Source organism: Eurosta solidaginis, chromosome 5 (assembly GCF_040869045.1).
Source record: "Eurosta solidaginis isolate ZX-2024a chromosome 5, ASM4086904v1, whole genome shotgun sequence".
Lineage (NCBI taxonomy): Eukaryota > Metazoa > Arthropoda > Insecta > Diptera > Tephritidae > Eurosta > Eurosta solidaginis.
Window position 1 is genome coordinate 271,265,505 of NC_090323.1, and position 16,587 is coordinate 271,282,091.

The following is a 16,587-nucleotide window of genomic DNA, read 5'->3' on the forward strand; positions in this document are numbered from 1 at the left end:
CATATGACTCCGAATAGAACCCCTCTGAAGTAAAATATTATAAGAGCGTAGTTATATTTAATCAGGGATGCACCTTAACGTTAAGCTATACGTTTAAGCGCCAAATACACAACACGAACATTTCCGCGAACATTCCGCAATCTTGTTCGCAGCTTTGGCCATACACCATACGAACTTTTGGCCGAACATTAGTTCTCTTTCAGAAAGCGATGAATACGGACAACAATTGTTTTTTCGATTTTTTCGATTAAAGTCGCATAATCATTATTCCTTTTAATTCTATTACAATAATCTTTGCTTTTTACTTGCCACAATGATGGCAAAGATTTATACATTTCAATAAATTCACTCAGAAATTTTTTATTGTCCATTTTACTTTTCCGCGCACGTCTGTTCCGTTCAGAAATTACTACGATTATGAGCTATTTCGCCATACACGCACGAACAGTTCGCGCAAATGTTCGCCAAAAATTAAAATATTTTGATTTTTGGCGAACATTTACGCGAACTGGCAAACACCACCATACACGACAGAAAAGGTCGCAGAAACATGACATAACGGGAATGTTCGCGGAAATGTTCGTGTCGTCTATTTGGCGCTTTATCAAAAAATTTCCACCGTTTCCGTTGAAACACTTCGAAATATCATCGATAGAGAAATTATCAAGATAAATTGTATGTCGTTTTTAACCGAAACGAAAAGCTTTCGTTAACGTTAAAAACGTTAACAAAAACGTGATACTTTATGTTTGAATTGTGCTGGCAATGCTATAGCCCTGGTGAAACCGTAAGGTGGTAACAGCGAGCGAACATACACACAAACTCCATGTAATTTGTTTTTGTAATTCGTTGGTGGTAATGTCAAAAATACTCTGAGAAATGTTCGTACTGTCAAAATTCATGAGAAAAGTTGCAGTCAGCTTGGCTAATGCTTTCACCTATAATAACTCCGCCATCAATCAGCTTTGCCAGCATAGTTTGAAATTAATAATCAACATAAACGATTTGATTTCGTTTTGATATGGCAGAAAACGAAACAAAATCATTTCGTTAATTTGACGTTCTTAACGTTAATAAACGAAACGAAATGACTTTGTTTCGTTTATTAACGTTAATTATCGTAACGAAATGATATCGGTTCGTTGGTTAAGCATGCCTGTATTTAATACAGTATACTGGCCCACGATTTGTGAGTGTTCGAGATAAAGTTGTTTGGACCTCTACGCGATGGCAACGGAGATTACTGAAGAAGATTAAACGTTGTTCAACCAATCTAGAGCCAGCGCCTGGGTTGGCTCTTGCCTGTGCGAATGGACATGATGCTCTGTCCCATATGGTATTCTTACGGAAGTGTTATGGCAACTTTATTATGGACGCTTTCTTATTTTGTAAAAGATTAGAACTAAGCGAAATCTTAATTTATTTTAGTTGTGTTTTCATAATCTTGTCGAGCTTATTCACGTGAAAAATTCCAAGGATTTCACAGACAATAATTAAGTTATAAGTTGTGATCCACACTGGCTGCATATTGTTTTCAAAAATTTAAACGTGCTACTTCTATCGCCGGAATTACAAAAAACGCTTTTCCAAGAGGTGGAAATAAGAAAAATAAGCCCATCATATATTACAAATATCTTAAACTTTTTGCTTCAACTAACTTTTCTCCATATGTAAGACCATACTAAGGCATCGAACCCTGAAGCTCTTTTGTAATACCGGTAAATCAGGATTTGACAATGACAATCGCGGGATTTTCGGGATCATCAAGAAACAGTTAAAGTTGAAACACAATGCCCTGACGCTGCGAAATAAACGCAACGAACATCGCCTCGTCAAAAATAGAATCCCCATGATTACATGAGGGTGAACACAATGAACGCCAAGAGCGAAATTTACGCGACGTCATTTTGTGACGATAGATTTATTGCTATCGTCGCCGCCGGGCGATGACGACAAACATCCCAAGAGTTGCTGCTGTTCAATTTTTTAACTATAAAAAAAGAAAACATAATATCCAAAAACACATTTTTTTACTTTACATATAATTTTTAATATAATTTCTTAACATTTTTGTTTTGTTTTGTTAATTTCTTAACATTTTGGGTGTGTTGACTGCTAAAGTCAAGTGCTAAAGCAGAGAATTAAAAAAGTTTTAATTATTTTCATCTTTATTTCTAAATAATGTGCCACTCTGAATAAACAACGCCAATTTCGCCCGGCATTGTGTTTTAAGTAGACGAAATGTCTGGGCGTAATTTGAACGTCATCGCCCGACTCGGCGTATATCGTCGTCGCTCGGCATTGTGTTTCAAGAATTACCCTTGAATTTTAGGTATGCAACGTACACAAATATGAGTAGTATAACTAAAAACATTAGGGTAATTCTCTCAGTATAGGAAGCGTAGAAAACATAGAAAATATTCCCCGTTTTCTAGACCAAATACACAACACTTAGAGAACGCACTGCTTACTAAGGCTTCGAGTCCCAAAGGTCTTTTCACTCATTATATTAAGGTCGGGTTTTTCAGTGCGAGTGTGACTAGAGCAAAAGCACGCTAGTTAGAAGAAAACTAAAATACTTTCCGTGCTTCTTAACTTTTACATAATTTATTTACTAATTTTGCATTTTAAATGTCGATATACATAAGTATCTGCATACATTCATAAGTTTGTATGTATGTGGATTATAATACTTATTACAATTAAATAATAAATATACAATCTTGAAAAAATAAAACTGGTTTTTACAATAAAATTAGAGAAATATGTCAAAAGTCGAATGAAAATATAACGAACAATGAAGTTTAAGCTCACTCGATTTAATGCTACATAAATTTTCTAAAACGATATTTAATCGAATATAATAGGGGTATTCTTGTCAACGCGTTATCGACTTTTTTGCTTAATAAATAAATATATGTCTCCAGCGTATGCTGTTCTTGTGAACTGTGTGAAAAATATAACCTCATAACCTGGAAACGTGAATACCCCAAATATCTATATTAATCTAAAATAACTTTTGTACAAATTTATGTGTAGTTTATGCATATCCTAGTAATAACACATATAGGCTTAGCCTTTTTCTAAGAGTAAAATGTTAAAACACTTGTTTGGTTGCCTCTCACAAACAGGAACGGCGGCATATCTCGACTTACGCTCTCAAGCCACGCCATGTACAGTGGAGCCGAAACAATATTCTTGCGTGGCATCGGTAGAGTCATAACAACGAGATCGGATTTCATTGATTGCGCATGTAAATACTCACGCACACGCAAGTAACGATTCGTTTTATCTTGCACCGCCAATAAATCATCCTCGGTAATGATGGCTAAAAGAATTTGTAAGGAAAATGGATTATTCAATATAATACTGTTTTGAATGATCACTGAGTTTCAGGTGGAGGTGTCAATTTATACATCACACCATCCATAATATTGTGACGAATATTAGTGATACTAAGTGATACTCACATCACTAATCTGATACTAAGTAAATAAAGCCACAACAACAATAAAGCAAGCAGTCACTTGTATCTACATAAACGAATCAATCATTATGTCTACACATATGTACGTACATGCAGCAGAGAGAAGACGCACAAACACATTCATATATCTTATCTGAGATGCTCACAAAAGTAGGCAATAATTTGTGCAAGTATCACTCACGTATGCACGCGCATCTGTAGTTATAGCTGGTAATTTTATAGCTGGTAACTAAGTTAAATTCTAGAAATGCCTAGAAGTATGCGAACGAGGAAATCACAGAGTATAAAAGGAGGTAAAGCTGAGAATCAGTTTCAGTTCGATTTAAGCACGCTATCTGTTGAGAAGTAGAAGTGTTACTGTGAAGTACTTTAATAAAGGCCATTTTGCATTATTGAATATTGGAGTTATTTGTTCAACAGTTTAGTGATTCGAACGTTAGCAGAAGGTTGCAAATAAGCGGAGTTTCCCAAAATTCGTTAGAATATTGTCGGGCATGCACTAAATCAAAAAAAAATCCAACGTAGTTAATCTAAGCCAGTGGTCGTCAGTTGGCGCTCACTTCAATGACCTAATATTTCCATATGAAATTGAAAGAATTAGATCATTGATTGGGGTTACGATCGTAGAAGGAAATTTAGCAAAATATAAAAAAAATAAATTTTAGTTTGACACCTCCCGTAATATACCCACGACAAAATAAAATTTAAATATTTCACAAACTTACCTTCATCTTCGTGTATTGAGTTTGTTGGCCCATTGTCTTTGTCACTACTGACAAAGTCCTTTATAAGTTCGGTAAAAAACATTGTTGATGATTCTTGGGGTTTTTTCGTTATGTCTGGTATGAGTGTTAAATCGGAATAATCGATACGAAACTTCGATAATAAACTAGCCATTGAGCGCTGTTCGTATTCTAATTCTGCTTTTTTATTTGCCAAAGCGTATACCCTAAAAAAATATTGGTGTTATCAATCTAAGAAATATTTCAAATTCCTTTAGGTGCAATATATATATTAGACTGGGATCGATAGGATTTGGGCTCAAGAAAAAAATTCCACTACGCGTACCCAAAAAAATAATTTTCGAGCCTGCGAAATTTAATTTTTTTGACTTTTTTTGACTTTGATTTTAATGTTTTTTCATGACCTATTAAAAAGTTTTCATTTGATTGTACAATTGTCATGTAAAATATGTTTTTTGTTTTAAACTGTTGTCGCCAACGTTCTTAGCGGACATTTTTGGGTCGGACAGGGTATACATATGAAAATGTTTTAGTAGGTTATGCAAAAACCTTAAAAATCAAAGCCGAAAAAAGTAAAAAAAATTAAATTTCGCAGGCTCGAAAATTATTGTTTTGGGTATAACTTTTTTTCCTGAGCCCAAATCCTATCGAACAATCTATGGCGCGATATCGGTTAACTTTCGTCCATACAAATCGACCCACCCTAATATATATACATACCTCAATTTACACGATTGCCATGTTCGCCGGGTACTTATTATATAAGGCAAAAGTAAGGTTAGGCCACCATCGTCATATAGCCACCAGACATCAATGACAGCATGACTGCGTTTTCGTGTAAATTGTGACAATTCCATTAATACTTCTTTAGGTAATTCAGCACCCCCAGGACCTTTGTATAACGAAGCTGGATCATTATGTTTTTGCTTCGATTTACGCAGAGAATTTGTCTGAAATAGTAAATTGTAAAAACTTATTAATAGCACTTTAGGCAAAATTTATATTTATCATGGATCAAAGCAGTTTTGTTTAAGAAATCGAGCCATAAGAAACAAAAGTAGGGTAAAACTTTAGTTGAGGGGACGACTGCTAATACGCTACGAAAAATATCGAGAGAGGTGCCAAACGACGCGCCTTGACATCAATCAGTATTAATAATCCGAAGACGGCAAATAAAAATTTTAGTTAGTTACTTAAATGTCATTATTATTATTAATAATTTTTTTGTCATAAATAAAAAATATTTATAACAAAAAAGTTTTTGTCAAAATTCAAAAGTTTACGAAAAAATGCATAATAAGAATTTTTTCATACATTTCTCTTATTGAGAAATTATTTTAACTCGTTCAAAAAATATTAACGAAAAACCGAAAAATTACCCGCGGGTCCCTCCGAAACCGGGGGTGGGATCCATAGTATTTTTGCGCAGAACACCTTTCTGCATTGGCGGTCTTCGCCCGCGCTTATAAAAAATTACCATGGATCCAACAGCGGTTTGGAGACCAAAACTATATATGCAAAGCATTTATGTTCACAATTTTTTGTGTGGGTACAATAACATTACAACGACCACATGAAAATCGCCAACTTCAAATGCAAATATCTCCGTAGGTACAGAGATACACATTTTTCTTTTCCGCCTTCGGATTATTCTTGTCGAGGTCAATACGCGTCTGAGAGGTGTCAATCTCTCGATATTTTTTGACGCGTATTAGCAGTCGAACCCTCAACTAGACTTTTACCCACAAGTGGTTTCTCCGTTTTCAGTTATGGCTTACTTTTTTAAATTTTGAAGCCCATATGTTTTGGACGCCGTCTTCGTTTTCTTATTGCTCGATCTCATCGAACAAATTGGTTTGGTTCAACACCTAGCCCGATGCTGTGCAGTGTAATGTTTCAAAAGACCAGTTTCTAGTAAATTTTTGAAATTATTCAACACGTTCAAGTTTACAATGTTTATTATGTAATCCAAAATTTGAATGAGATTATGTCAAGTATTATAAAATAAACAAATACCCATAAAATAAAATTCTCTTCCATTGGTATGTGCAAAAATAAGCGAGATTAGTACATACCAAGAACGGAGCTGATTTTGGATCAATTGGATCTGGTAAACCAGATACTTCTTTAATTTGTGTCCCTGCTATGAACGATAAATCACTGGTGCTGGATGCTATTTGGGGAAAGAAATAAAACCCAGATTTTACTTATTTACTTAATAATAAGATATTTTATATACATACATGCATAAATATAATAGGCACATACATTTTATTTTGTCTTGAAAAAGTGTCTTAAGTATCTATAATTAGTGCTGCAGCTCCTCTTAGTGCCATTTTCATTAAAAAAAAGACATGGGCTTTTAATTTTAATGCACTTAATGCTGCATGCCTACAAAGTTAAAAGTTTTAGCCTATGACCAAACCAAATTGGTTTCAAATAATGATTATACCGGTCTTTCTGAAAATAAGTGCAAGAACTTAGCTATCACATCTTTATAAGATAACATATCATAACACCTCTTAAGTATGTGTAACAAAATGTTTCGAAAAAAATCTATGACTTGCAGCACTTTTCAAAACTAAATTTCTTTTATTTTTTAATTTTGGGTACAATGTTTAAAAACCAGACGTGTTTACAAGTTTCTATTTTTAGATTTTTGAAACTTTTATTAAAACAATTTTAAGATTTTAGACTTATTGTTCAAAACGTTTTAAATTGAAACTGAATAAAATTAGAAAAGACAGTAGTAAATTGAGGGGTTTCCAATTTAATACAAAAAGGGTTCCAACCGGTGAATGGTATAAAGCTTAGACTCGAATTTCTAACCGTGCAACTATAATTTTGACATGATTATTCGCGAGCAACGCTTATGGGGGATGAGCGTGAGGACTATCATGCCAGTATCAAAGAGTATACTGTCCTATATGAGAACCTCAGATACACATTTCGTTTGGTCGACACAGATCATCACTATATTTAGTGACATACATTGTTCCTAAGTTGCGGTGTCGATGCGAATTGTCGAAAAGTTGATTCAAAATAAAGCTAGAAACTACCATTTACTTCGAAAACAACGGCAAAAATAAATGAGATATCGAATTGCAAACCATTCTGTTAAAAGTCTCATTAGTATTGTTACTTTTAGGGATAGGAATTTTGGTAGGAAATGCTTCCATATTACTATTCGGCTACTCGGCAATGATATTTTCAAAAACTGACTTTAAGAATTGTCTTAGGATTTATTTATTAGTCTACGAATTTAACAATTAATTAGCAAAGACGACCGGGAAGAGGTCTTTGAATTTAATTCATGTAATGAAGTTGTATGAAAAAATACAATTTTTTTGCGTTTTCCCAACAACGAATCTGTCATGTAGGAAGCTGAATAAGTTTCAACGGCTGGAGAAGAGAGCAAGAGTCCTTGCGGGGTCCCACGGTAAGTCCCCTAACGCAAAAAGTCGAAGTTGCTTTTGAATCGATTCTAATTTATCGTAAAGAGTCTGATAACGCGAAGTTCAGATTAACGGACCATGTTCCAATATTGGCATCAACAAAGATATAAAGAGTGATTTAGTAATATATTGATCATTGAATTCTATAGACTATCGTTGATGAACGCAAAAGTTCATTTGGCTCTGTACACACAAAATTCTATGTGCAACTTAAAGTCGAGTTTAGGGTCCATTGTACCGTTTAAGAATATGAAGCCCGTGACTTGCTTAATGGTATAAACATCGATCATATACTCGTGGGATCCTTGTGAAGCACATAAATTTGCTCTTCGGCAGGTTTAGTAACATTACATTTACATTACACCATCGAATTAAGCTATTCGGATCGGATTGAAGACGTAATCTACTCTCTGGCTAGCGGATAGGCATGACAAGTTAACGTCCATGCAGTGCTTCAAAACATTTAGAAGGTCATTAATGAAAGTAGGACAAAACACTGGGTCAAGGTGGTTGCCCTGTTGAACACTAAGCCGGTAATTATATATACATATATATTAAGTTTGTTTGGCGGAATATAATAAATTATGGCATAAGATCTTTAATGGGGTGAAAGTCGTTTTCGCAAATCCATATAAAAAAACTGGAGGTTTTTTGAATAGTCGATTACTTCGAGAAATCTCAGAACCAATTAAATTTTTCAACTTTTCTCCCTCAAAATCCAATTATGTGAGTTTTTTTTACGCAATAAATTACTAACAAAATAACGATTATCATTACTTTTTTATGTAATGGTTTTTAAAATTTGCAAATGCAACGCGCTAAGAGTTATCCATTTCAATTGAAATTTTGCAGTTTATTTTTAGACCATACTTTATTATATTCCGCCCGGAAAAACGAATATTTGGATGATATCTAGATAGATTCAGATCGAAAATCATTAAACATAACCGTTTGTATTCTTTCCTTCAAGTATAAAGATAGCCAGGAGAGAAACCAAGACGGAAAGCCCAATCGATCGAGTTTGAACAGAACAAGGGGAAACTTTATTGAAATCTTTACTCAAATCAAGTTTATTATTTTTCTTGATGAGTACAATTAAAAATAACTGCCCAAATATAAATAAAATAGCCATATCTAAAGGGAACCAGCTCAAAAACGGCGAGTTTTCATTTTAAGCTGGGCTCCTTGCTAAACACCGATCGTATTAACAATATTTGCACTGATCATCGAAAAATCTGTGTAAAACTAAAAATTTATTTCGCGCACATAGGGGAAGCAGTCAGGTCATCGTGTTTTCTGAACAACATTTTTTTTTTTAAAGTTGATCGCGAGAGGTGTGCCCTATGTACAAAAAAGCGTCTAATTATATACATATTTCATAATATTTTAATAAGCATGCCACTTACATTTTAATTTTTTGGAGTCGCTATCCGTGCCAAGAATATCTCCAGCATCTGAAAGTGCCCCGCACAGTGCAGTGCATATAAGTAGGTTTAGGTTATCATAATCAGTGCAACCATTTTACAGTGCATCGGGGTGTATGATGCCATAACGGATTTATGTATATATTTACAACGAGCGATAAGAGCACATTCCGATTTTAATAAAATTAGTAAAACATGCAATACAAAAAAAAATAATTATAAAAAATATTATAAATTATCAAATTCAATCGAGTCAATGACTAACATAATTTTAAATCAAATAAGTATAATCGTATAATTATATGTACGGCCTACTGTTAACTTTGTCTGGTTTTAGAGTGGTACTTAACTGCCCAGGGTTCGGAGCAAGGCGAATCTATACAAGACAAGGTGAATTCAGTACCAGGTGTTATGCCAACAGCTGATTCCTTCTTCTTGATTATTTTTTATACAACGCCTTGTACTACAACATGTCAGTTAATCGGAATCAATGAAAATTTTCTTTTGACTTGACATTCTTCTGCACGGCGAATTGGTTGAATTCGCTTTGCCATTACCCGGTATGGATTCGCCTTGCAATACCGTGTACTGAATTCGCCTTGATGATGGCAAAGCGAATCCAACCCAATTTGCCTCGCAGAAGTATGTCACAAGGCGAATTCAGTAGAGGTGATGTTATCCCATCAGCTGATTGCCTCTTCTTGATAATTTTCCATACAAAGCCTTGTACAACAAAATGTCAGTTAATCGAAATCTATGAAAATTTTCTTTTGACTTGACATTCATCTGCACCAAGGCGAATCCATACCAGGTGGTGGCAAAGCGAATTCAACCAATTCGCCGTGCAGAAGAATGTCAAGTCAAAAGAAAAATTTCATTGATTTCGATTAACTGACATATTGTAGTACAAGGCGTTGTATAGAAAATAATCAAGAAGAAGCAATCAGCTGTTGGGATAACACCACCTCTACTGAATTCGCCTTGCATATGCACGGAGAACTGATTGAATTCGCTTTGCCACCACTTGGTATAGATTCGCCTTGAGTATGTCAAGACAAACAAAAATTTGCATTGATTAAATTTCCGTTTGCATTAAAAAAAAGAAGACAAGTAAAGGCTCCATTACTGATACTTAGCATAGACTTGACTTGACTTGGCGTAAACTTGGCAACTTAGCCACGATTATACTCCAATTGGCGCATAAAATCTGGCATCATAATCAGCGTTGAAATTTATTTTTAAATAAATGTCAATTTGTATGACAAAATGTCAAAATGAAATGGAAACAAACAAATGGCATCTCAAAATGTAAACGTCACTTAGAACTTACATAGAAAATCAAAATTCAACAGACTTCTAAGTCAAGTTAAGTTTTGAGTAATCAGTAACATGCAATGTTAATTTAACAGAACTGTTAGTGACAGTTCGCAAACCAAGTCAAGTCTATGCTAAGTATCCGTAATGGAGCCTTAAGGGTGGCTAAGTTCAGGTGTAACCGAACGTATATACTCAGCTGCGAGCTTCTATCGATCAGTTCAATTACTCTCAGTTTTTTCACTAAGTATTGTCTAAAGTGGACGTGTTAGAAATATTCCTCACGATAGGTGAATTCCTCTTCCGAAACGTAGAAGAACGATGAGGGGGGTGCCACGCTCAATTTCAACTTTTTTTGGAAAGAAGTAGCATTGACATAAGGTTATTTTTCGCAAAGATACTGCTTATTACATTTGCCCAAGTCATTAAATCGTTTATATAAAGAAGTGGACGGTGCCACGCCTCTATTTTGAAAATTTTCAAATATTAAAATTAGAGGTAGCTTATTTTCCAATATTTTGAATAGCGATCGGAGATAATTGCTAAAGAACTCATATACCAAATTTCAATAAGTCGATAAATATTGTATTGCCTTGAGATTGACTCTGTTTGAAAGCTAACTTTATGAAAATTTGTAACAATCCATGAAGCAGAGGTTTTTTAAAATGCCATTTATAAACAAATTTGGTTATTTTTAAGAATAAATAAGTATATCGCCAAACCCACCAAGCCTTTGAAATTTTTTTAATATACTAGTTATATTTTGATTAGTTTTTATCAATACCCCAAAATCAGTTTTGGAGATATGCATACATGAAGCTAAGAAACCGGACACAACTCAAATATTTTCTTATATAAAAAAAAATTCTTTCTTATTACCAGAGTTGCCGTTTGTTTTATTACATCCTTAAGTCCGCATGCAGAACGGCAAGTTATCTTTTTACCTTAGCTTTTTGACAAATTTTAAGATTGGCTCTAAAGGAAAACGATTCCAAAACTCTGAATTGAAAGAACCAAAACTACAGCAGTGACAAAGAAATAAATTTTACAACAAAAGTTACGCTCAAAAAAGCCAAGATATACGCTTGAAGCAGTGACGTGGTTTACAAATGTTTCCCCTTTCAAAGTTCTTCAAAAACATTTAGCAACTTTTTTTTTTATCATAAAAATTACCAGGTCCGATAGTCAATAGTACAAACTAAATGCGCATATGATGCATACACACTTTAAGGTCTTAAGGTCTTCTGTCCGGCGCAATACCCGAAGAACGAAAAAGCAAAGTTTGGTGAATTTGCACGTATACATACATAAGTAGTTCATAAATATGTAGACTAACAATATTTGTTAGGTATATTTATCGAAGTCTTTTAGCATGCCTATATACATAGTACGTAATTATATAGTGAAATTGTACCTTGCGATACATTCCGACTTAGTGAATCCATGCTACCGCTTAGCCCATTTTGTACGCCTCGATCCGCTGACATCAAGTCCGCAGAGCTTTCATTTGGTTGTAATGTGCGTGGAATATCAACAACATTTTTAGCGGCGCTGCTTTCGTCACCCAAAATCTGGGAGCAGTCGAGGCCACCAGGTAAACGTAAAATTGCTACTGATAAATACATATCCAGGGCCTAAAATTGAACGATAATTTCGATTTCGATTACTTCCCTTCATATATGAAGTCTTCAACAAATTTGTCAAACTTGATATTACCAACAACTTTGACCGAGTTATGGATTTATGATGAAATTTACAATCAGTCTTACCTTGTGCATAACGTTAAAATATTGATTTAGATCCTTCCTATCACATGTTTGCCAATCATTTTTATAGCCCATGAGCAAAATATTTGGCTTCATCTTTCCAATACCGCATGCCTAAACGAGAAATAAACAAAGAAGAAATGCGTGAATCCCAAGTTCACGTCAAGTTAAACGAAACAAATCGACTAGTGGAAAAGAGGTTCTTTGTCGTTTATGGTTACGATTCCGGGTTTAGTGACTACCATGGACCCACCCTGTGTCTCTTTCTTTGACCTGCTACAGAAGACCGGCCGTATGCGCTGCCATATTAAACATCTTGACAAAACGCTGCCAGAACGCGAAAAAGTAGCCATCTTGAACATCCTGTAAGGCAGTGGAAGGATAAGAAATCGCAGTTATTTTGTCCACAATTCCTGCGTTCTAATGGACCGTGATCCAGATAAAAATTTATCATGCAAATTCAACAAAAAAATGGTTCCAAATTTCACAATAACATATTACAATACGTACCAGTACAAGTACAAGTACAAGTATCAGTACCTCAGTACTTCGAAAATTGAGTACAAGTATAAGTATCGAAGTACTTGTACTTGAGTTGTTGAAGTACAAGTAAAGAAATTGTAAGAACTTTCTAAGTATTTTGACAAGTATTGAACGGTTTTGAAGCGGATCAACTAATATTTTTTAACAATCAGCTCAACTACAGATCGAAGCGGTATTTTCCACAAATGTGAGATCTTTTATGAAATGGCTGAAGAAGAGTTTTACAGGTATCTTAATGATACATCAACAGATTTCAATATGCTTCAGAGTTATCCTCTTATGAAGGACCTATCCCTCAAAATTAATACGCCCTTAGCTTCCTCCGCCCCAGTAGAGAGTTTATTTTCCTTAGCAGGCATTGTTTATAGTCCTAGAAGGCAATCAATGACGAACTTTTCGTTTGAAAAGCTAGTACCAATGACGGCAAACACAAAACTACTTTAATATTATTAGCGCTTGTACAATTTATACTTATTTAATATTGTAACGAACTTAGGGAAATTACGCTTATTTGAAAGCTTCTGCTAACGTTCGAATCACTAAACTGTTGAATAACTCACTCCAATATTCAGTTATTGCAACTGGTCATTATTTAGATTAATTTAGGAGTAGTACTTCACACTTATACTTCACAACCAATAGCGTGTTTAAATCAAAAATGATCAGTTATAACTCAGCTTGCGCTGCTTTTATACTCTCGGTTTCCTCGTTCACCCATTTCTCCTAAGGTCTAGTAATTTCGCGAACTTCATGCTTGGTTACCAGCTATATACATGTATATTTGTAGTTTGTAGCCATATGCGTGTGCATGTGTGAGTAACTACTTCGGCTGATGATTACATATTTGTATCTGTGAGATATCTCTCCGTCGCCTTCTACATAAGAGTGGCTGCTTTATTGTGTTGTGCATTTATTTAGTAGCAGCTTAGTGATGCTAATATTCGTCACAATATGTTGTTTTACATGTTGTTGCTTTCTACTATGAATATGTTGTACATTTTGATTTTCCGTTTATGAATCAAACTGACAAATTTTATCAGAAAAAGTACTTTGGTGTACTTGGAAGTATTTCGTAAGTATATCTACTTGTACTTTCGGATTCGAAGTAGAAGTACTGTAGTACTGCTTTGAACTTAGATTTGAAGTACTTGAGTACTTGTACTTATTTGGTACTAGTACAAGTGAGCAAAGATGTGTACACAGCAAAACCTTTAAAACGCTGTTGTTGATTATTTGAAATTCATTTCGTCTTTAGCTCTGTAACTAATTTAAATGAGCTTTAAAGACTCCTAACGGTTCGTTGGCTGGGTTGGAAGGTCATCTTATCATGGTAGACAGTTCGATAACTTACCTGCATTAGAGCACGAGAGCCTGACTCGAAATCTTCACCATCCACAAGTGCATAGAATCCCTTCACGCGATGCTTACGGAACCAAGAGGTGGCACGATCTTGTAAGTAATTTCGGTAACGCTGAGAACTTGAACCGCGTATCAAATGTCCACAAACCATCAACGAAAGGTTCTTTGTCAACATATAAGCAAAATCTACCAAAACAGGGCGCGTATTTGGCAAGCCTGACAGTACTAAGATCTTACGTATATATGGGACAAGAAAAATAGTAGATATCGTAGCATTTGGAGCATTCTGACATTTGCATTTCATCTTACCTGGGGCCTATAATTTTTGACATGCTCTTCCACATTATTCAGCTGCTGCACGGATATTAATGCATTCTTGTAAGTTTGCGCTTGCGTAGTCGAGCCCCAATTGACCTCTGGTTTACCATAAGCTACAATTAAGTATAATGCCAATACAACGGCAAATGTGATGAGCGCCGTCGCCCATGATATCAAGAACATAACAGCTACACAGAGCACAGCACCTACTAAACTAAGCCACATATTGTAATACTGAAAACAAAAAATGTACGTAAATTTTTTGATAATCGGAAAACATGATTCTAACCTTAAATGTGGGCCGCCAACCTACAGGCTTAGCTAAACTAGCATGAAAAGTACTGAAATTTATTAATGTGTAAGCAGCAAGGAAAAAGTTCGATATCAACGGCGCGATCAGATTTAGTTCTCCAATTAGAATAAAACTGAAATATTAAATTAAAGCGTTATAAATATTGAAATATTCATTAAAAAGGCATAAGTGCAATAAATACAAATTTTACTTACGCAACAGCTATAACAAACGTTAGCACATAACCACGGACTGGCTCATTATTTTTACCATAACCTTTGGCAAACCAAACAATTTTGGGATAGAGTTCGTCTTTGCAGAGCGCCTGTGTGAAAAATTTTGTTGAAATACATATCTACATTGGGATACGAGTTATTTATATGCAGACAGTTTTTTGCTAAACTAGGAAGTCAAAAGTATTCGCTGGCCACAAAATCGAGGAAGGAGACATGCCGGAAAGGATTCCATGGCCTACAAACGGTATCTTGAACCTTATCTCCTTGAGATTTGAATCCCAATAAGAAATATAGGTATATCTGAATTTGAGAAAAATTGTATACTCTTTTCTAAAATGCGTCTCAAATTTTGTTTCTCGCTGATTTCTAATTTTTTAACAAAAATCGATCGGCGATCTGTCAACTAAAGTTCCAATCTAAGATAACCGAAGATGGTAAAAATAGCCCTGAATAAGATAACAAATTTTAAAAACTTACTTGGAAAACTTTTGGTGCTGAAACTAAACTCGCCAATGCTGAAGAAATGGTTGCAGCAAAGCAGCCCGCATATATCAATGGCCCGAAGCCGGAAACCAATTCAATAACTTGGAATGAGTTTTGTAAACCATATCCGCATTCACCTGAAATTAACATTTAAGTTATCAATAAGTTTTTTAGGGACATGTATGCAAATTACCTGGAGTACAATTCAAAAAAGCGAAGGATCCATTTATAGCGTCCGTTATGTTACCGGTGGCATCACGCGCCACTGTTGCACCGCAAATAAGAACCATCACGAGATAAGTTGCTGTTGTAATCAAAATGGCTATCAAAGTACCTTTTGGTATGGATTTTTGCGGATCCTATGAAAAATTTTAATAATTATGAAAAAGTATTATTAATATTTTAAATATGAATGTTTGAGAGATTGGACGTAGTAATATGTTCAATGTTATAGAAAGACTGAAAGGATTTGAACGAGGTTTGAAACACAAATAGCTAATAGGAAAATATATTTTTTTAAGGCGGAGAGGGTCTAGACCATTCAGGGGCTATATTTAAAACCTTTTGGCACTTCGTTTGTTGATTTCAAAACTCTTTTTACGATTATTTCGTCATCGCTTTTAGACTATTTTGGGCCTATATCAAGTTCTTTCCGGGATTATCTCGACAACACTTGCAAATCATTATTATTTTTTTCGTTATCATTTAGAGACTTTCGGAGCTGTTTTTGAGAATATTTCGGGGTTGGGAAAGAAAACTTGGAAATTATTCATTATCCTGTAGTTGAAAACAATAGCAGGGCCATACCTTTAAATCTCCGGATATATTTGCACCTGCCAAAATACCAGTCGCTGCCGGAAAGAAAATCGCTATAACGGAGAAAAAATCATGATGCACGCCATTTTCCACACGGTAGTCAGCTAAAAGATTTTGCTTAAAAATTGTATCTAGATGAAAATAAAATAAAATAATAAATTTCGGAAAACTATTAAAATTTCCAGGATCTGAACATTTTTTTGACTCACAGTTGTAGCCTATAAAGCCCTTTGCTTTTTCAACTTCACTTTTTGGACCAATAAATGAGCCGATAACAAAATCACCGATAGCAATCAGCAAAATTACAAGTAAACCGATTTGAGCCTGAAATTTAACAAAAAATTAAAAAAA

At 34.8% G+C, this 16,587-nt stretch overlaps 1 protein-coding gene across 6 annotated transcripts in view; it reads right to left on the bottom strand.

The window, feature by feature from the left end:
• Positions 1 to 2,579: 2,579 nt before the first annotated feature.
• The window catches only part of Ncc69 (sodium chloride cotransporter 69), an 86,475-nt gene continuing 72,467 nt past the window's right edge, over positions 2,580 to 16,587 (bottom strand). For 5 of the 6 annotated variants that reach the window (XM_067790654.1, XM_067790652.1, XM_067790650.1 and 2 more), the window contains 15 exons: positions 16,446 to 16,560; positions 16,228 to 16,367; positions 15,614 to 15,779; positions 15,415 to 15,557; positions 14,917 to 15,026; positions 14,699 to 14,834; positions 14,401 to 14,643; positions 14,084 to 14,323; positions 12,193 to 12,303; positions 11,838 to 12,057; positions 9,092 to 9,139; positions 6,306 to 6,403; positions 4,951 to 5,180; positions 4,213 to 4,436; positions 2,580 to 3,328 (listed from right to left, as the gene is read on the bottom strand). In XM_067790654.1, coding sequence (XP_067646755.1) covers positions 3,084 to 3,328; positions 4,213 to 4,436; positions 4,951 to 5,180; positions 6,306 to 6,403; positions 9,092 to 9,139; positions 11,838 to 12,057; positions 12,193 to 12,303; positions 14,084 to 14,323; positions 14,401 to 14,643; positions 14,699 to 14,834; positions 14,917 to 15,026; positions 15,415 to 15,557; positions 15,614 to 15,779; positions 16,228 to 16,367; positions 16,446 to 16,560 — 2,469 coding nt within the window. In that variant the 3' untranslated portion in view covers positions 2,580 to 3,083. The remainder of the gene's footprint in view (positions 3,329 to 4,212; positions 4,437 to 4,950; positions 5,181 to 6,305; positions 6,404 to 9,091; positions 9,140 to 11,837; positions 12,058 to 12,192; positions 12,304 to 14,083; positions 14,324 to 14,400; positions 14,644 to 14,698; positions 14,835 to 14,916; positions 15,027 to 15,414; positions 15,558 to 15,613; positions 15,780 to 16,227; positions 16,368 to 16,445; positions 16,561 to 16,587) is intronic. The other variant, XM_067790656.1, reaches the window with a different exon arrangement.